The sequence below is a fragment of the Lepus europaeus genome, chromosome 14, assembly GCF_033115175.1.
Source record: "Lepus europaeus isolate LE1 chromosome 14, mLepTim1.pri, whole genome shotgun sequence".
Classification (NCBI taxonomy): Eukaryota; Metazoa; Chordata; class Mammalia; order Lagomorpha; family Leporidae; genus Lepus; species Lepus europaeus.
Genome location: NC_084840.1, coordinates 27,088,833 through 27,110,372, shown reverse-complemented (window position 1 = coordinate 27,110,372; position 21,540 = coordinate 27,088,833). Strand labels below are relative to the sequence as shown.

The 21,540-nt window shown below is 42.8% G+C and overlaps 1 protein-coding gene across 2 annotated transcripts in view; it reads right to left on the bottom strand.

Moving 5' to 3' along the window:
* RPS6KC1 (ribosomal protein S6 kinase C1) overlaps positions 1–21,540 on the bottom strand; it is a 178,428-nt gene that overhangs the window by 132,685 nt on the left and 24,203 nt on the right. For both annotated transcript variants that reach the window (XM_062210336.1, XM_062210335.1), the window contains exons 4-5: positions 7,427–7,542; positions 2,611–2,704 (exon numbers count right to left, since the gene is read on the bottom strand). In XM_062210336.1, coding sequence (XP_062066320.1) covers positions 2,611–2,704; positions 7,427–7,542 — 210 coding nt within the window. The remainder of the gene's footprint in view (positions 1–2,610; positions 2,705–7,426; positions 7,543–21,540) is intronic.

Genomic DNA, 21,540 nt, shown 5'->3' with positions numbered 1-21,540 from the left:
TGACAGGCAGAGTTAGACAGTGAGAGAGAGACAGAGAAAGGTCTTCCTTTTTCCATTGGTTCACTCCCGCAAGTGGCCGCTATGGCCGGTGTGTTGCAGCCAGCGCACTGCGCCGATCCGAAGCCAGGAGCCAGGTGCTTCCTCCTGGTCTCCCATGCAGGTGCAGGGCCCACGCTCTTGGGCCATCCTCCACTGCATTCCCGGGCCTCAGCAGAGAGCTGGACTGGAAGAGAAGCAACTGGAACAGAATCCGGCGCCCCAACAGGGACTAGAACCCGGGGTGCCAGCGCCACAGGCGGAGGATTAGCCAAGTGAGCCATGGTGCCGGCCTAGGCTGCATCTCTTTTAACATTAATATAGCCATCTGTTCGCTTGCATGGCCTGCGATATTTGAGAAGACCATCCCAAGAAAAGTCATTCCTAATAATAATGTTCCTCCCCTTCTCTCTTAGACTACAGCAGAGGACAAAAAGACCTCTGCATAGCTCTCATCCATGACTACCTTCCACTGAAATCAGTTCCTGAGACGCCGTCCTCATCCCATGGCTGACTCTCTCTAGCAATAAAGGCTTATTATGGTCATTAAAAGAATGTAACATCTCCCACATCATAACAATCTTCAGTTCCTGAAAGTGGGGATAGGGGTTTGGAGGGAGGGGGGAAAAGGAAGAGAAGGAGATGATGATTACGCATTTCCAAAAACAATACTCCTCACTAAATACTTAGGAGGAGAAAGAAAATCTGCATTCCCAAGAACAATACTCTTCACCGAATACCCCCTGAAATGTTTCTAACATTCCTACTTTTTCTCTAGTGGACATCACAGAGTCAGTATGTTTTACAGATGGAAAATATGTATGCATCTCTCCTAGGAATAAGAAATTTGAGGCAGGGGCCGACACTTTAGTGCAGCAACTTAAGCGGTTGCCTGAGGTGCCGGCATATGGGCACCAGTTGAGTCCAGCCCCTGCTAATGCACCTGGGAAAGCAGGAGAAGATGGCCAAGTCCCTGGGCCCCTGCACCTACATGAAAGACCCGGAGGAAGCTCCTGGCATCAGCCTGGCACAGCCCTGATCATTGCAACCATTTGGGGAGTGAAGCAGCAGGTGGAAGCTATATGTCTCCTTTTCTCTGTAACTCTACCTTTCAAATAAATAAATAAATCTTTAAAAGAAAGAAGAAGAAGAAGAAGAAAAAGAAAAGAAATCTGAGGCAACAGCCAGATCAGGTTATCACAGACTAGTCATCTTCAAAGGAAACTCCTTCTAGAATCACAATCACACTAGGACACCAAACACGCACTAGATTTTCTAAAAGCTAGCAAAGATCTCTGACTAAAGCAGATTACAGAGAATAAATATTCCCCCTGCCCCACCAAAAAAAAAATGAATAAAACCATGGAGTATAAAGTAAATTATGATCAACAATGTTTTTCTATGACCTTGGTAGAATCGGGATGGAGTCAAAGATGTTGGCCCAAGGGAGACCCCTGAGCATGTGACTCCCATGCATTACATGGAATACATGGCTTAAACTAATGTATTTTGCTGCTCAAAGGGACTATTAAAAGCAAACATAAACTTCTTCTCAATGTGGGAGCACAAATAAATAATAACAAAAGCAAAACTAGACAAACGGGATTACATCCAACTAAGAAGCTTCTAAACAGCCAAAGAATCAGTAAATACTGAGACAAGCTAGAGAATGGGAGAAACGCAAACTATTCACCTGACAAGGGGTTAACATCCAGAACATAAGGAACTAAAACAACTCAGTAGCAAAAATATTAATAATAATTAGTAATAATAATCTGATTAAACAATGGGCAATAGACCTAAATAGACATTTCTCAAAAGAAGACATGACTACCTCCAGTGACAGAGTCATAAGGCATCCTCCTCTGTCATAAACTTTTACTCATAAAAGAGTTCAAGAAATATGACTAAGTCTGTTATTTTATCTTTTACAAACCAAACCTAAGCCACCTTGGACAAATCTAATTATTTTTCCTTTTAAAGACCCTCCTCATCTCTTTTCAAATCTATTTTTTATTTAATTCCATAATCTTTCCTGAAAGAAAACTAGTTATGGAAATCCAAAGGCTAAAATGTACATATTTAAATCTTCATAGAAATTCAAGTATGGTTTAATACAGGAATAAAACAAGAGATTAAGCATTCTTGTGTTAAAGTGATTGAAAGTACAAAAATTGCTTTAGTTTAGACTCAAGCTATTAGAAAACATAAAAGACACTAAAACTGCCCTAGGTTTCTTCTTTGAGATATGACTAAATGTTTAAAGCCAGCCTTGGAATTGTCTCAAAGAGCCGCTAAAAAACTTAAGTAAGGCATTCTTATATTAGCATTTGATTGTCTAATACAGGAATGACTTACTAAACTCCAAAGTACTCATTATAACATTTCAAAAGCAAGCAATCAAATGTGAAACATCACCAACCTAGTCCAGTGGACCCAGGATCAAGGAAAAGCATTCAAGAGTCCGTGAAATAACCTCAAATCCCTAAATGTATCTGTTTTTTGTAATGCAGATAAGACTGACACCCTTCTGCAACTGAAACCTCAGAAATGCCAAGAAAATTAGTCTCTTACCTTCTGTGCTACACTCAGGAAAGGTATCAATGAGGGAATCAGGGTAAGCTTCAGCAGGACCAATTAATTCAGAACCATCATTAATTATTCCACCCTAAAAAGATCAGAGCAATTGTGTTTCACAGTCATTAAAACTAATTTTAAAAAAAGCAGTAATATTTCAACTGAGTATAAGTACAATGATTACTATTAATCTATTAAACTCAACTACTACTGTATTCAAAAAATCAAGAGGTATATCAATATCAGAAAAACAGTTGTAATAAACATATCATACCAATACAACATGCTACTTATCAAGGGCACTGTGGAGTGGCAGTGGGGAAGAGGAAATTTATGGAAAATTATCCTTTCTGCATAATTTTTCTGTAAACCTAAACTGCTCTAAAAATAGCCTAGTATTTAAACATTCAATGGGAATATTTCTCTTTAAAAAAATTTTAAATCTATCAAAAAGAAAATGCAGAAGAAAAATCTCATCCGCTAAAAAATATTGCTCAGTATCCTTACTGACTAGTCATTTCAATTAACGATAAATTATGGAATCCATTAAGAAGTCACTAAATTTTATCACATTATAAACAACAACATAGCACAGAATACCTCCAGTGATCTGAGAAGCCACGTAAATTTGAGAGCTATCTGTATAAAATGTAGGAAAACCAAAGAAGCAAGATATTGTCAGCAAAGAAACACATTTTGAAAGATATTTTTAAAAATATAAGCTTCATCTCTACGTGACCATCATTTTAAATTTACAATTAGGTTTGCAAATTCAGACATCAAAAGATATTTACTGTTACTCTCTTTGAAACCAGAGAATGCTATCATCAAACAAGGAGTGGTGATATGATTTTGCACTGTGCTTTTGTGAACCGAGCGCTCCAATCACAGATTTACGAATTTATAATTCTTAAATAATTATAACTGGTAGCTTTGGAAATCCGCAAGGAGAGAAGGCCTATACTTCCAGGAATGGAGAGTCCCCACCCATACTTCAGGGGAAGAAAAGTCCTTATCAAGGTCCCCACGGGTGCCTAAAGGTCAACCAATGAGGATCAGACCTGCCTCAACCTTTAACCCCCATGCCCTGTATCTACAAAAGGAGCCCTCCCAACGTCTGACACACGACTTCTCTTCTCGGCCCCTGCTCTGTTGGGACTGAGGAACCTCCCCTGGGAGCGGAATCCCAATAAAAGCTTGTGAATTGATTCGTCTGCCTGGGAAGATTTGTTATGTGCGGACACCTTGCACCCAGCTCCAGCTGTTGCAGCTATTTGGAGAGCAAACCAGCAGATGGAAGATCTCTCTCTCTGCTTCTGCCTCTCTGTAACTCTTCCTTTCAAATAAAAAATAAATTTAAGACACAATGTATGTATTTAGAATAGTAAACGCTTATTATTAGCTGACATAAGAGCTGCTTATAAGATAAAGACTTCAAAATATCTTAGTTTGCAATCTTAGAGATATATTATTTATCAAACCGCATTCTACAAAGTAAGTAATAAAGAACAAATCTTTAATGAAACAAAAATAAAAGTAAAAAGAAGTATTCTATAGAAACTAGAGGGACGTGGCAGAAAAATATGCCACAAGTCTATTTTAAAACTCCAGTTCAGGCCGGCGCTGCGGCTCACTAGGCTAATCATCCACCTGTGGCGCCCACACTCTGGGTTCTAGTCCCAGTTGGGGCACCAGTTCTGTCCTGGTTGCTCCTCTTCCAGTCCAGCTCTCTGCTGTGGCCTGGGAAGGCAGTGGAGGATGGCCCATGTACTTGGGCCCTGCACCCGCATGGGAGACCAGGAGGAAGCACCTGGCTCCTGGCTTCAGATCGGCACAGCGCGCCGGCCGTAGAGGCCATTTGGGGGGTGAACCAATGGAAGGAAGACCATTCTCTCTGTCTTTCTCACTGTCTAACTCTGCCTGTCAAAAAGAAAAAAAAAAAAAAATGAAAGAAAGAAAGAAAAGAAAAAAAACACTCCAGTTCAAAAATAGTAATCTTTGTAGTATTTTCTGAGTAAGTAGTAAAAAAATTGTCATATAATATCTCAAAATTTTATGTTAATTCAAAGTTAACATAGAGGGAAGAACTTCAAATATTAGAATGAGTAGATCAACAAATGCTTTTTAAAAAGGCAATGACAAAACTAGATAAATCTGTTAAAGAACTACCATTGAGTGCTCTAGAAATTGATCAAAAGCATAAAGCAAATGAAAAAGCAGTTTATCACAAAAGCCACAGAACCACAGTGAGAACTATGGGAGTCTGGGGCTTTCTTGCTAGAGGCTGTCCCACCCCCATTGCAGTGAGACAGCCATGCTAACCATAGAAAGGCAAGGCAAACCTTGAAAACCAACAAACTCACTCGTGAGGAAAACTGATGTGATCTGGACTGAAGCATAGAAAATAAGCCACCCTCAACACTGCTGTCAGTAACGCTAGCATTCTCAGTGCCAGACGAATGGTGAGCGTCAGTGGCTCAGCAAGCTTGAGTGGCAGTTTGCAAAAGACCAGGCATATAGCAGGGAGATCCAGAAAAACAGAGTCACAGGAGGTCTGAATAAGGTACCCACTCATGGAAGAGAGAGCAGAAAAGGAACCACCACTGAAGCCTTTGGCAAAGCATGAAACAGTACCTATGCACAGAGAAAATGCAGGAAATCTCAAAAGAAAGTAAAATTCAGGGAAAACTGAAAAACTGCCTCAATTTTGAAAACAGAGAGAGAACCATCAGCATTATGGGGGAGCTTATAACAACACAGGTATTTAAGCCCAAGTAATGGCCAAACTCCGGCCAAGCACTAAGCTGATAGAGGACTAATCCCTAAGTGGCCATGCTTACAAATGAAACTAAATCAAAAATTAAGTAGAGATATCAGCGATCACATAATTCACAGGAAACAGAGTCCACAGATTCAGTTCAGACTAAAGACACTAACAAAAAGCGTTAGTTATCAGGACATTTGGCCTGGCAGTTGAGGTGCCGGTTAAGATGCCTGTGCCCCATACTGCAGTGCCCACGGTTTGATTCCTGGCACCAGCTCCCAGCCAATGTAGACCCTGGGATGCAACAGGTAGCTGGGTCCCTGCCACCCATGTGGGAGACCAACACTGAGTTCCTGGCTCCCAGCTTCAGCCTGAGCCAGCCCTGATCATTGTGGGCATTTGAGGAGTGAACCAGTGAATGTGAGCATGTGTGTGCTTTCTCTCTCTTTCTCTCTCTCTCGTTCTCTCACTCTCTGCCTTTTGAAACTACTAGAAGAAAACGTAAGTGAGACATTGGAATAGGCAAAGATTTTTTGGATATGATCTCAAAAGCACAGGAAACAAAAGCAAAATTAGATAACGGGATTACATCCAACTAAAAAGCTTCTACATAGCAAAAGAATCAGTAAAGAAACAAGCTAGAGAATGGGAGAAATGCAAACTTCATCTGACAAGAGGTTAACATCCAGAACATATAAGGAACTCAAAAAACTCAATAACAACGGCTGGCGCCGCGGCTCAATAGGCTAATCCTCCGCCTTGCGGCGCCGGCACACCGGGTTCTAGTCCCGGTCGGGGCACCGATCCTGTCCCAGTTGCCCCTCTTCCAGGCCAGCTCTCTGCTGTGGCCAGGGAGTGCAGTGGAGGATGGCCCAAGTGCTTGGGCCCTGCACCCCATGGGAGACCAGGAGAAGCACCTGGCTCCTGCCATCAGATCAGCGCAGTGCGCCGGCCGCAGTGTGCCTACCGCGGCGGCCATTGGAGGGTGAACCAACGGCAAAAAGGAAGACCTTTCTCTCTATCTCTCTCTCTCACTGTCCACTCTGCCTGTCCAAAAAAAAAAAAAAAAAAAAAAAAAAAAAACACTCAATAACAAAACAAATAGTAATAATACAATTAAACAATGGGCAATAGACCTTTCTCAAAAGAAGATACTCAAGCTTTCACAAACCCTAAAAATAAGTGTCTCATTTCACAAAGTCTATAAGCAAGTGTCTTCCAGCCATCGTTACAATCAGGAATTCCCAGATCCAAAAGAGAGGATAAACTGTTTTTTCAGCTCTGTGGCATGTGTTAATTTGCATGACTGCTTTTTGTTACTTCCACAAAGCAATATTCTCCTTGCTTAATAATAATGCCTTTACCTACAGGCTTAGATTCCCTGACACAGAGAAACAACGGTAAAAAGAATAATAAAGAGCTAATTGTTTATCAATTCAATTATTCTCAAGATCTGCATTGCTGTATGATCTTCATGTTGTTTATAGAGTAAGAAAAATTAAGCAGATAGGACAGGCATTTGGCACAGCAGCTGTCACCTGGAACACTTGCACCCCACATCACTATGCCCAGTTAGAGTCCCAACTTCTCCACTTGGGATCCAGCTCCTTGCTAATGTGCACCCTAGGAGGAAGTAGATGATGGCTCAAGTACTTGACTCCCTGCCACCCTTGTGGAAGACCCAGATGGAGTTTCAGGCTTCCTGCTTCAGCCTGGCCCAGCCCTGACTGTTGTAGGCATTTGAGTAATGAACCAGCAGATAGAAGATGTGTGTGTGTGCGTGTGTGTGTGACTATACAATGAAAACAAACATTGCTTTCAAAAAAGAAAAAAGCAAAATTGATAGAATTTTTAAAATATCAAACGGAAATTGTATACATATCTGCACTAAAAATAGAATCTGTATCTTAGACTTTATTATTTAGCTATTCAACTCTTTTTAGAGAAAAATGAAATTCAAAAGAAAGCAACACTTTGTTTTATTTTGCTACAAATTAGAAAACAGAAGTGTTTAATAAGACATAAAATATTCCAGAAAGATGACCAAACCTTGAAGAAATCTTCAAGTTGTTTACTGTTGTAAAGAGCAGGAATATTGGCAGAAAACTGGAGCAGGTCTTCAGCGCACTGCCTTCTCTCTTCAATAACAGTTTCCTCAAATCGTCCTAGGATTAAACAGGAACCCACACGTAAGGAAAGAATGATCAACCCACTGGCTATGCCACAGATCAGAAAGCAGCCGCAGGCCCACCACTGCCTATTTGCTGGGCTTATCAAGCAAACTTCCGAAGTGAAATCTAATCTCTACCATTAGAATCAGCAACACTGTCACTAGAAAAGAAAACAAGGTTACTATAAAACAAGAGGCAGAGGTGTCAGTGGTAAATAAATGCTGTGTTCATAATCCAGGACCCATCACTGTAAGAAACTCACCAGTTAAGGAGCTGATGATTTGAAAGTTGAAAAGAGAATTTTAAAGAACTCGGGTGGTTTTCTATCATAATTTAATACTGTAATTACTCATACAATTTTCCCTTTTCTACTCTTTGATTTAGAACAGGGCTGAAGAGAGGAAATTATGAGAACATCTGTACTATCAGTGGGGTCAAAAACCTCAGCTCCAAGCAAAAGGCTTTTATGCTCAGCTCCATGTGTGAGGCTGTCAGCGTCCATGACAGCAAGCTCGTGAGAAAAAAGAACACACACAACACCAGTGAGATATGCTTTATAAGGTGATCGAAAGGTGGTTTTCATAGAATTTTTAATGATATGTACAATTTGAATGCTGATAAGACATTTTCAAATATCATACTGAATTACTCTTAGATTAGATTACTGGTTGGCTGGCATGTCATGTATCACACTGATTGCAATATAGGTTTAAAAAAACACAAAATCAAAAGAGCAACATCATTACATACTGAAACATTTTACAGAAAACTAAGGCACAGAGAGACTCCTGGTCATCTAACTCAAGGCAAGAACTTAAAACTGAGCCACTAAAATACCCTCTACCCAACGTGTCTCAAGCTTAGGGAAAGTCTCTGTTTCATGATAAAGAAGGTTTTGGAGTTAGATATGGGTTCCAACACAAGCTCTATCATTCACTAGCTCTAAAATTTCAGGCAGATGATTTACTTATTTGTGAAATGGAGAAAATGGATGAAGTACTTAAGGCTCCCACTTCTATGCCAGGCGCATCATAGCATACTTAACAGATTATCACACTGTCTTTGAATCTTTAAGTGCTACCACTGTTTTTTGTTTTGTTTTGTTTTGTTTTGTTTTGTTTTGTTTTGTTTTGTTTTGACAGGCAGAGTGGACAGTGAGAGACAGAGACAGAGAGAAAGGTCTTCCTTTACCATTGGTTCACCCTCCAATGGCCGCTGCGGCCGGCGCGCCGCAGCCAGCGCATCGCGCTGATCCAAAGGCAGGAGCCAGGGGCTTCTCCTGATCTCCCATGGCGTGCAGGGCCCAACCACTTGGGCCATCCTCTACTGCACTCCCGGGCCATAGCAAAGAGCTGGCCTGGAAGAGGGGCAACCAGGATAGAGTCCGGCGCCCCAACCGGGACTAGAACCCAGTGTGCCAGCGCCGCAAGGCGGAGGATTAGTCTGTTGAGCCACGGCTCCGGCCTAAGTGCTACCATTGTAACTAGCACACAGAGCATGCTGGCAAATTTCTGTTGACTGTGTCAGTAAATAATGAAAACGAGACCAGTGCTGTGGCATAGCAGGTAAAGCCACCGCCTGCAGTCTGACATTGCATATAGATCCTGGTTCAGGTCCTGGTTGCTCTACTTCCGATCCAGCTCTCTACCAATGCATCTAGGAAGGCAGCAGAGGTGGCCCTAGTAATTGGGCCCCCGCATCCCCATGGGAGACCTGGGGGAAGCTTCTGACTCCTGACTTTGGCCTGGCCCAACCCTGGTCATTGCAGCCATTTGGGGAATGAACCAGAGGTTGGAGGACCTCTCTCTCTCTCTCTCCATCTCTGTCTCTGTCTCAAACTCTGCCATTCAAATAAATTAAATAAATCTTTAAAAAAGAGCTTCATTTCTCTATTAAAAAAATAATGAAAACTTACAAAATAATTTTTAAAGATTTATTTATTTATTTATTTATTTGAAAGGCAGATACAGAGAGAGAATGAGAGAAAGAGAGAGAGAGCAAGAGAGAGAGAGAGAGAGGTATCTTCAAGCTACTGCTTCACTCCCCAGATGGCCACAATGGCTGGGCCTGGGCCAGAACAAAGCCAGGAGCCAGGAGCTTCATCTGGGTCTCCAACTTGGGTGCAGGGGCCCAAGCACTTGGGCCATGTTCTGCTGCTTTCCCAGGGGCATTAGTAGGGAGCTGGATAGGAAGTGGAACAGCTGAAACTTGAACTAGCACCCATATGGGATGCTGGCACTGCAGATGGAGGCTTAACCTATTACATCACAGTGCTGGCCCCAGAAAAATTTTCTTAAAAAATAAATAAATAAATAATTATCTTACACTGGAAAATCCTAAGGAGAAATCTTTTATTTTATTTCTAAGATTTATTTATTTACTTGAAAGTCAGAGTTACACAGAGAGAGGAGAGGCAGAGACAGAGAGAGAGGTCTTCCATCCGATGGTTCACTCCCTAGTTGGCCACAATGGCCAGAGCTGCACCGATCCGAAGCCAGGAGCCAGGAGCTTCTTCTGGGTCTCCCACGTGGGTGCAGGGCTCCAAGGACTTGGGCCATCTTCTACTGCTTTTTCAGGCCATAGCAGAGAGCTGGATCAGAAGAAGAGCAGCCGGGACTAGAACTGGCGCCCATATGGGATGCCAGCACCTCAGGCCAGGGTGTTAACCCACTGCGCCACAGCGCCGACCCAAGGAGAAATCTTAACTGTGGGTTCAGAAACAGTGCCCTACGCCACAGTTCATAGACAAGTTTCCAGGACAACAATCCAGAATTCCTCACAGATACTCATACACACAGAAAATTTTTCTAAGAAAAGGGACTATAACTTTATCAGCACCACAGACAAGTGGTAGTGAACTAGATTCCTAACATCCAGTATAACACTTGATTTACCACGGAACAGGCTTCCAGTTGCTCTCCAAGTATCTCTTCTCACTTTCTTCCTCCTCAGTAAGCTGATGTCCCATTTGTAACCGGGTGCACGGCAGCCCAGAGAAGAAAACTACCACTGCCAGCTGGCCTTGCAGTTAGGTGTGGACATGGACTGGTTTGGGGGCAAAACATGTAAGCAAAGATATTCGGTATGTGCCCAGGAATCTCTTAAAATACAGCTCTCTCCCCTCACTTTTCTTCTTTTGTCACTTTCCCCTTCCAGGAAGGCCTATGAAGTGGAATGTTAAAAATGACAGAACAAGGCAGGAGCTTAGATTCCTAATCACTATGGTACTGCTAGGCCTGAGGCTACTGACAGATCTTTTGCCTTGAGAAACAAATGGAATTCTGTCTTGCTTTAAATTCTGTCACAAGGGGGCCAGTGATGTGGCATAGCAGGTAAAGCTGATGCCTGCAGTGCTGGCATCCCATATGGGCACCAGTTCAAGTTCTGGCTGCTCCACTTCCAATCCAGCTCTCTGCCATGGCCTGGGAAAGCTGTAGAAGATGGCCCAAATCACTGGGCCCCTGCACTCACATGGGAGACCTGGAAGAAGCTCCTGGCTCCTGGCTTCAGATTGGCATAGCTCTGGCCATTGCAGCCAATTGGGGAGTGAACCAGTGGATGGAAGACCTCTCTCTATCACTCTCTTTCTCTCTGCCTCTCCTCTCTCTGTATAAATCTGACTTTCAAATAAATAAGTAAATTTTAAAAATAAAATAAATTATGTCACAAGTAACCAAACCTAATATGCTAATCCTGGGGTGGGTGCTTGGCACAGCAGTTAAGATGCCACTTAGATGGGGCCAGCGCTGTGCCACAGTGGATTAATGCCCTGGCCTGAAGCCCCGGCATCCAGATGGCGCCAGTTAGAGACCTGGCTACTCCACTTCCGATCCAGCTCTCTGCTATGGCCTGGGAAAGCAGAAGATGGCCCATGTCCTTGGGCCCCTGCACCCTTGTGGGAGACCCAGAAGAAGCTCCTGGCTCCTGGCTTCAGATCAGCACAGCTCCAGCCATTGTGGCCAATTGGGGAGTGAACCAGCAGATAGAAGATTTCTCTCTCTCTCTCTGACTCTCCTCTCTCTGTGTAACTCTGACTTTCAAATGAATAAATAAATCTTTAAAAAAAAAAAAAAAAAGATGCCACTTAGAAGCCTGCATCCCATATCAGAGCCTGGGTTTGAGACATGGCTCTTCTCCCAGTTCCAACTTCTTGCTCATGCACACCCTGGGAGGCAGCAGTGATGGTTCAGCTAGTTAGATCCCTGCCAACTGGGAGACCAGACTGAGTTCTCAGCTCCTTGTTTTGGCCTGGCCCAGTCCAACTGCTGCAGGCATTTGGGGAGTGAACCAGTGAATGAAGATCGATCGATCTCTCTCTCTCTCTCTCTCTCTCTCTCTGCCTTTCAAGAAAATAAAATAAACCACATGCCAAATCTGTTTTTCTCATAGTTCTCAGTTTATAAGCAACAATTATACTCAATTCTCCCCAGTGAACAACAGCATATCTAAAATAACATTACTGGCTTACCTAATTTTTTTATTTATTTAAAAGGCAGAGTCTCAGAGAGAGGGAGAAAGAGATCTCCCATCTGTTGGTCACTCCCCAAACATCATATTAGCTGGAGTTGGGCCAAGCCAAAGCCAGGAACTTGGAACTCAGTTAGGTCTCCCACACAGATGGCAGGGACTCAACTACTTGAGCCACCACCTTCTGCCTCTCGGGCTGCATATCAGCAGAAAACTTGAATCAGAAACAGCCAGAACTTGACCCCAGGCACTCAGATATGGGATATGATGACCCAAGCACTATCTTAACGCCTGCACCAAATGGTCCACCTCTAGCTTACCTGTTAATAATATTATCTGGAAACAAACTCAAAAAAGAGCCCCAATAAGTAGAACAAATTCTATGGCCCGGAAAAAATGTCAATTATTCAATCTTGGGAAAAATCCACTGGCCAGATGGGTAAAATGCTCATTATCGCTTCTCTTGTTTAGGTAAGAAAATATAAACCTGTGCTTATGACTCTGGTCCAATATATTTATCCTTTAGACAAAAAGCTAATTTGACTCTGGGAATTAATATTAGTAATTTTTAAAATATCAATGATCTTAGAACAGAAACCTAGAAAATATATATATTACTTTATACTTTAACCCACAAGACCATGTGATGTCATTTTAAAATGTGTTAACCACTTATTAAGAAATTTTAATGGTAGCCTTCTTAATATTTAATGATACCCTAAAAAGGTCATATTTATATCTGAAATACATAAAAATCTGGAGACTTTAATCTCAGTATCTCATCTCCCCTCCCCATTAAGCTAGACAAAAATACTTGAACAATGCAATAAATATGTTAAAAGCTTGCCTCTGTCATACTTTTATTGATCTATGCATTTCTGTTTCACTAAACTCAGACTAGCAGAGAAGAATTAAAACATCTTTTTCAGACAGAGGACAACCAAAAATAAAGACTATGTATTAGAAGATTCAATTACATTGAGTACAATCATCAAAGCAAATATGAAAGAACACGCTCACTTCTTTGTCCCTAAGATATTGCAGTATAATATCAAAAATATTATCAGTAGCATAAAAAAAGAGAGGCAGATGGCTTTTAACATAATAACTATTGGCTTTAATACAAGTAACAAAGCCCTGTAATTCTAAAATTTAAAAAAAAAAAAAAAGTAACAAGATTCCATAGTCATCCTAATGGTGGACAATAACTCCCTCGTGGCTATTCCCTAGCTGTTTATCCTGTAATAAAATCAAGATTTCACTTGAAAGGTAGCAACAACATGAGAAACCATGAACAGGTGCTTCTCTTGTTGAAGATTTATTTAGATTTCCATTCACACTGTCTGCCAATGTTTACTTGCCTGTGAACAATTTTTCCTTGAGGTTGACTGTGCAATATCACATAATATATAAATGTATTATGTGTGCATAATATATATAAGGCACTGCCCCAGCCCCACTTATCTAATAATGGTTTATTAACTGCTGTGGCAGGGGTGGAGGGATTCTAATTTGGCTGTTTAATCACTGAAAATAAAGCCTCTCTCCCTCCCTTACTTATAAATTTTCATATTTTCTCTATTTTCTCTTATTATTTAGAAGTAGTTTACTTTATAACTTTAAAAAATACAAATGTCATTGACCAAAAACTGGCTATATGAAACTAAAACTTATTCTTGACTAATAAGAACTTGCCAGAAAAGCTTGATGTTGATGATTCTTAAATATATCAAAAATTCACTCTCAGAGTCAAGAGTGGCCAAGAGTCTCTGGTGTGAATTCTCTCTAGCTGAACACAGTGGACTGATTATTCCTCGAAATTAGGGAGAATACACATCATTGGGAACTCTGGGGCATTTTACCAAGAGTGTGTTAGGAAGGACTTCCAAGATCAAGCTTATGCGAGCCACTTGGGGGAAAGGTTCAACGAAGTGGGGCTTTGCTCAAGATTAGATGCTGTCGGGAAGCAGGAATAATTCTATGATGCTATCAGAAACACCTAATTCTACTAATTCTATGAATTTTAATAAATATCCCAACAAGGTGAGAACAAAGCAACACTAAAGCTATGATTTATGAAAAAGCAGCACTCACAGTAGACAGAATATCACTTTTGTGACTTGAAAAACATTCATGTGCTTGTTTGGTTCTCAGTAATTACAGGGAGGTCTTGTTTTGTTTTTGTCTTGATCCAAGGACACAGAGTGACTCTGTCTACTATTTGTGCTCTGTGAAACTGTTTATGTTCAACAGGAGAACAACACAGGCCAGCTGCGAATGCCAGGCCAAATTCAAGGAAAATCAAGGTTGAAGTGAAAGCTAGTGCCAGGCTAGATCTTAGCTGTCAGAAGCTGTATGTCTCTTTCTCATAGGAAATCACAGTCTCATGATAAAAAAAAATTAAAAAAAAAAAAAGAGTTAATCACAAGAAAACAATCAGTTCCAGACTGTGAAACCTTCAACAAACTGTTCTATAGTCTATAAAAATGTCAATGTCGTGAACAACAAAAACAAACTTTATAAAGACTATTCCACATAAATCAAACAAACAGAAAGGGCATGACTACAGACTCTAAAAGAAGCTTACACAGACATGCTTAGGACAATTGGAGAATCCCTGCACACATGTGGGAGATCTGGAAGAAGCTCCTGGCTTCGGCCTGGCCCAGCCCCGGCTGTTATAGACATCTGGGGAATGAACCAGCAATCAGAAGAGCTCGCGCTCTCTCCTTCTCTCTCTGTAACTCTGACTTCCAAATAAATAAATACATCTTTAAAAATAAATAAATAAAATACATTTGAAGGGTATAATACGGTGATCACAGGAGAAATACGGGAAGTAAGGGCAAAATGTCACAATATCTGCTACTGGCCGGCGCCGCAGCTCAATAAGCTAATCCTCCGCCTTTGGCACCGGCACACCAGGTTCTAGTCCCGGTCAGGGCCCCGGATTCTGTCCCGGTTGCCACTCTTCCAGGCCAGCTCTCTGCTATGGCCCGGTAGTGCAGTGGAGGATGGCCCAAGTCCTTGGGACCTGCACCTGCATGGGAGACCAGGAGAAGCTCCTGGCTTCAGATCTGTGCAATGCGCTGGCCGCAGCGTGCCAGCCACGGCGGCCATTGGAGGGTGAACGAACGGCAAAGGAAGACCTTTCTCTCTGTCTCTGTCTCTCACTGTCCACTCTGCCTGTCAAAAAATAAAAAAATAAAAATTTTTTAAAAATCTGCTACTTATGCTCAAATGATTTGAGCAAAAATGAGACACAGAGAAATACAGAAAATGTGGCAAAACATGAATAATTCATGAACTTGAGAAAAACAGGTTTACAAGTGTTTACTACACATGTTTTTTTCTGTATATCTGAAACTTTTCCAAATTCAAAACAATAGAGAAAAATAAAATGAGTTAAGTGCCATCCTGACGAGAAACAACTGGGTGTGGAGAAAATCCACCTCAGCCTACAGGAAACATGGAGAACTTCCTAGAAGAGGAGACCTAAAGTCTGGAAGGCAAACCTAGAGCTCACAGTAGAGCTCTGCAGAACTGAAGAAAGAGACACAGGATCCAGTGTGGCTGAAGGCTGGGCAACTAACGAAATGACAGAAAGCAATACTAGTTGAGCTGTGTTAGCCACTCACCCAGACACACCACCACTAGGATCCTCAGAACACAAGGTCTTACCCCTATCTTACCAACATGCAAACTAAAGCCAGAGGTTAACCTGTGTAAGATCACCCACCAATAAAGAGTGGACGGAAGATTTAGGTCCAAATCTAACCGCTCTTTTCACTGCTCCACTAGAACAGGCACTACGGCTCTGATGATTCTGTAAATTACAACAGGGCTTCTTTGTCACTGAGGTTTACTTACTAAACATGAGAGAGGAGCTGAAAGACAAATGATCAACAACCTTTCCTTCCACACCACCACAGCTGCTGCCTGCAGGGTTCACTACAGTTATCAAGCATTACAAATGGACTGTACTATTTATTGGAAGAGATAAATTGCTAACTTATTAAGATTAATAAGAAACTTTCATTCTACAATATGGAAGGATGCGAAAAAAAGTTGAAGATAATCAATAACAACAGACAATAATAGCTGAAAACCTTAACCAATTTAGAAGCCACTCCCTTTCACTCAGTGATAAGCTTATTACTGGACTAAAAGTCATCAAAGAAGACACTATCAATAATGGACTTTTGGCACATAATCACACTTGTCAGGCACAGGAGCAGTGAGATGCCAGTCAAAAGAGATTACTCTTTGTAATTGCAACTTTTTTTCTATTTCATTTTATTTGAAAGTCAGAATTACAGAGAGAAGAGAGATGGGGCGGGGGGGGGGGGGGGAGGCAGAGAGATCTTCCATCTGTTGGTTCACTCCCCAAATGGCCACAATGGCCAGACCGAAGCCAGGAGCTTCATTTGGGTCTCCCACGTGGGTGCAAGGGCCCAAGGACTTGGTCCAACTTCTGGTGCTTTCGCATGCTCATTAGCAGGGAGCTGGACCAGAGGTGAGTAGCCAAGACCCAGACTGGCACCCAAAGGGGATGCAGGCACTGCAGGCAGCAGTTTAACCCACTTCACCACAGCACTGGTCCCATAACTGCAACTTTAAACAGGAATGTATAAAGAAAAAAAGGAACTATAGATATTGGATAGTAACTGTGAACACAGGCAACAGAAATGTGAAGTACCATGGAGTCTGAGCGCCAATGCCAAAAGCAAGCAGTCGACAGTTACCAGCCTAAGATGTTAAGAGCTTATAAACTACCAAATGCTTAGCAGGGAAACAGAAGTGATTGACGGCCCCAGAAGAACTAATGTTTCTATTGCTATTGATCTATCACTCATATCCCTCAACTGTTTTTCACCTAAGAAAACACAAGTATTTTCCTATTATATGACGGGATTTCAGAAACTTCACAGGAAAAAATGGAATTAAAAGATTGTTTTCGCACTGGCGCCGCGGCTCAATAGGCTAATCCTCCGCCTTGCGGCGCCGGCACACCGGGTTCTAGTCCTGGTCGGGACGCTGGATTCTGTCCCGGTTGCCCCTCTTCCAGGCCAGCTCTCTGCTATGGCCCGGGAGTGCAGTGGAGGATGGCCCAAGTGCTTGGGCCCTGCACCCCATGGGAGACCAGGAGAAGCACCTGGCTCCTGCCTTCGGATCAGCACGGTGTGCGGGCCACAGAGCGCCAGCTGCGGCCGCCATTGGAGGGTGAACCAACGGCAAAAGGAAGACCTTTCTCTCTGTCTCTCTCTCTCTGTCTACTTTGCCTGTCAAAAAAAAAAAAGATTATTTTCATCTCACCAGAATTTCTGAAACCCATGCATTATTTTTTCACCATATGCATTTTCAAGAACTTTTTGAAGGGTCCCTGTGATTCCAGATGTCATTAAAAATCATAATTGTTACTATCATTTGTTGAATTGTAGCAACAAGCTTCTGATGACAATAAACGAAACTGATGTTGGTCCACTAAATGAGATTCTCTGCATCTTGTCCTCAAATCTCAGGCAGCTGTAAACCACGCAGAACATCCTGAGGAAGCAAGACTGAAGTCCAGGGAGTTCTAGAGCCCTGTAATCAGCCTGAAGAAATCACTATGCCAGGCAGACGACAAGCCAGTGAGGGAGGGCATTCTGAATTATTTCATGCCGCTCACACTTCTTCCTAAACTAAAGAGACTGTCCGTAGGGATCAAATCAAGAAACCAAACCACACAGCAATCTGAATGGGGAAAGTTTCATCTGAAGAATTATTAACCATGACAACAAAGTAATGAGAAAGTAAAAGAGAATGCTGAATACCCCAGGGGGAAGGAGAATGCCACGGAAGGAACACTGGGAAGGGGAAACCCCTCCCCAGGCTGGGGTTCAGGTCTTCACGGAGAAGTCATGGCTGCAGCCACCAGATGAGGAAGAAGTTTGCTGGGTTCCCCAGGTCAGAACTGAGCCAGAGTTGTCAAAAAAGAAAGAAAGACCCCTCCAGAGTTTGAGCAAGCCAAGGATGGCAGGCAGGCAGGCAGGCGGGCAGACTGCCACGGTGTGAGGAACCACTCAGGAGCAACATACTGCAAGGCCTGGGGTCTGAGCATCTGTGCAGGAAAGGTCCTGAGAAACAACTTTCTGGGCTAAAGGCAGGCCAATGCCGACAGCCAGACGTGCAGAATAAGAGGGGGCGTCAGGACCCTGCTCCCCGGCAGGGAAACCCAGCCTGGAGTCAGCAGTGTCCACGTCAGAAGATGCACCAGAAACAAGCCTACATGGGCTCGCAGGATGAAGCAAGGGACAGTTGTGCAGAAACACAGTTGGAAGCTTGCTCTCCAAAAGGCCCAACATGCCTTGGTGCCCTTAACTGGATGGTCACCAAACTGTGGGGAAGAAGCTCCTTGCTTTGGATCGGCACAGCTTCGGCCGTTGTGGCCATCTGGGGAGTGAACCAGCGAATGGAAGACCTTTCTCTCTCTCTGCCTCTCCTTCTCTCTGTGTGTAACTCTGGCTTTCAAGTAAATAAATAAACCTTTAAAAATAAAAAAGAACCCTACGGGATTTTTCTAGGGTAGAGGGAAAGAACCAAAAGAAGTATTTGAAAGAGGTGCTAGAATTCAGATCTCACTGGAGACGGTGTGGTTGCGGCCCACTGAATGAGCGAGGTTAGCCGAGCTGCCCCAGCCCCAGCTGTTCCAAAAGAGGAGAGCCAAAGCTAGAGGGCAAAGGACCACAGCCCGGGAGAGGCAAGCAGGAAAGTATCTGCCATGGTGCCAGAAGGCCCAGGCTAAAAGGTCAGGAGCCACAGGCAGAAATCCACAACAAAATTTGCCAGAGCATGAACACCTTCTGGTATTAAACACACTCCACTGGCAGCGTGGAGCAAGCAGGAACGCAAGCACATCAATACCCTATATCCTGCAGGGCCCCTCCAACACCCTCTACTGACCAAGCTCATCCAGGCCAGCTGGAAAAGGAGGCCCAGCAAGTCAAGGATCTGCAGATAAAATGTGCTACATGGCTAACTGGCACAGCCTTGAACACCATTCCCGAGAATAACAACCAGGGTTTCTCGAAGAAGGGGTAGATTGCTGGCCTACAGAAGAAAAATTCAAGACAAGCACTAAATAGTTATGCTGGAAAATAATAAGTATTAAGATAAAAAGAAAGAAAAATATGGCAGCAGCAAGTTACAAGGACAGAGAAGCCAGCTTAAAAGTGCTCTTATCATTCAAAACAGGAACCATTTGAGCACCAAAGCAGGGACATTAATGGGCTCCAGCCTACCAGGAGAAAACAGGTGTTTTCCCCTTGCTGTGTGGTTTGGTTTATTGATTGATCCTTACTGACAGTCTCTTTGGTTTAGGAAGAAGTGTGAGCGGCAATAAAACAGGTGAATGAGTCCCAAACAGTAAGGGACATATGGGTACATTCACAAACACAATGCATACACAGACAGATACAGAGAGCGATACACAGATGGGGAAGATCACTGGGTCTTTAGTAGTTAGGATGCCCCAGCCCATAATGCAACACCTGGGTTCAACATCTGGCTTCAACTCCTAATTCCAGCTTCCTGCTAATGTAGACTGTGAGACATCATGGTTATGGATTAAGTAATTGGGCTTCTACCACCCCCATGGGAGACACAGATTGAGTTTTCAGCTCCCAACCCAAGCCTAGACATGGGCAGCTGGGGTGAACCAGCAGATAGAAGCTCCATCTACTGCATACTCACTCACTGAGTGTGTATGTGTGTGCGTGTGTATCTCAAATAAGCATTTTTTAAAAGGTGCAAAGATAAAGGGAGAAGGGAGGGCAATGGCCAACATGGAGGGGGTGTTGGAATTAGAAAATCTTTCTTTAGTCATCACCAATCATTGATTCATACACGAATCATCAATGAATGCTAAATCTTACTAGCTATAAGAAATTTTAAAAATGAATATACAGTGTGCGGTAGTCTAAAAAATGATTATTCTCCTCCCCCAAAGATAACAGCTCCTAGTCCCTGGAACCTGTAAATGTTAGCTTACTTGGAAAGAGAGTCTTTGTGTTTATGACTATGAATCTTACAATGGGGAGATTATCCTGCATTACCCAGAAAGGCACTAAATGCCAACACATGTTTCCTTACACGACAGGCAGAAGATTTCACAGAAAGGTTAATATGAAGATGGTACAGACAGAGGCTTAAAGATGACAACCTCCAAGATTGAAATGACACTGCCACAGCCAATAGATGCCGACAGATACAAACTGAAAGAGGCAGGGAACGGACTCTCCTCTCAAGTCTCAGAAAGGAACACAGCCCTGCCAACACCTCAGTTTCAGCCAAGTGATGTCAATTTCACACTTTGGTCTCCAGAACCAAAGTTCTTTGAGAAAACAAATTTCCATCATTTTAAGTCACCAAGTTTGTGGTCACTTGTTACAACAGCCACAAGAAACTAACACACAGGGGAAAAGCTGACCAACACTTAGACCAGGTGACACAAATGCCTATCATTCATGAGAGTCAGGTGCACATTATAGGCCTTCAGATATGATACTCTGAGAAGGAGTACCAGCCAGGAATATTCCATTACCACAAACTACACACGAGGAAACATCAGAGAACTAAAATGATGATCATCTCTGAAAAATGGTCGTGAGGAGGGGAGAAACAGAGAGAGGAGAACACATTCTTCATTCTTCAAAAATGCCAATGTGGGCTAGGCACTTGGCCTAGCAGGTAAGATGCCAGTTAAGACATCCACATGCCACATAGGAGAACCTGGGTTTGATACCAGCCTGTGGCTCCTGACTAGCTTCCCACTAACACAGACCCTGGAAGGCAATGGTGATGGTTCAAATAATTGGATTCCTGCCACCCATGCAGGAGACCTGGAATGAACTCCCAGTCACCAGGCCCTGTCCCAGATACTGTAGACATCTGGGGAGTGAAAAGGCAGCTGTAAGCTCTTCCTGTCTGTCTCTGTCTCTCTGCCTCTCAAATAAATGATAAAAATTTCTTTTAAAAATGCCAATGTAGTAAAAGAACAAAAAAAAAGGATATAGAAATGTTCTAGACTAAAAGAGACCAAAGAAAAATGATAACTAAAGGAAATATGAATGCTAGGATGGTTTCTACTCTAGAGGGAGAAAAGACATTATCAAACCAACTGACAAAACTGGAACACAGATAATAAGTTAGTTCAAAGTACTGAATCAATATTAAATGTAGGGACCAGGGTTGTGGTGCGGCAGGTTAACCCAGCACCACACATCAGAGGCTGATTTGAGTCCCAGCTGCTTCACTTCTGATCCAGCTCCCTGCTAATGCACATGGGAAAGCAGCAGAGGATGATCCAAGTACCTGGGCCCCTGTCACCCCCACAGGAGACCCAGATGGTGCTCTGGGCTCCTGGCTTCAGCCTGGACCAGCCCCAGCTGTTGTGGCCATTTGCAGAGGGAACCAACAAATGGAAGTTCTCACTCACTCCTTCTCTCTTTCAAATAAATAATTTTTTAAAAATAAGAACTAAAT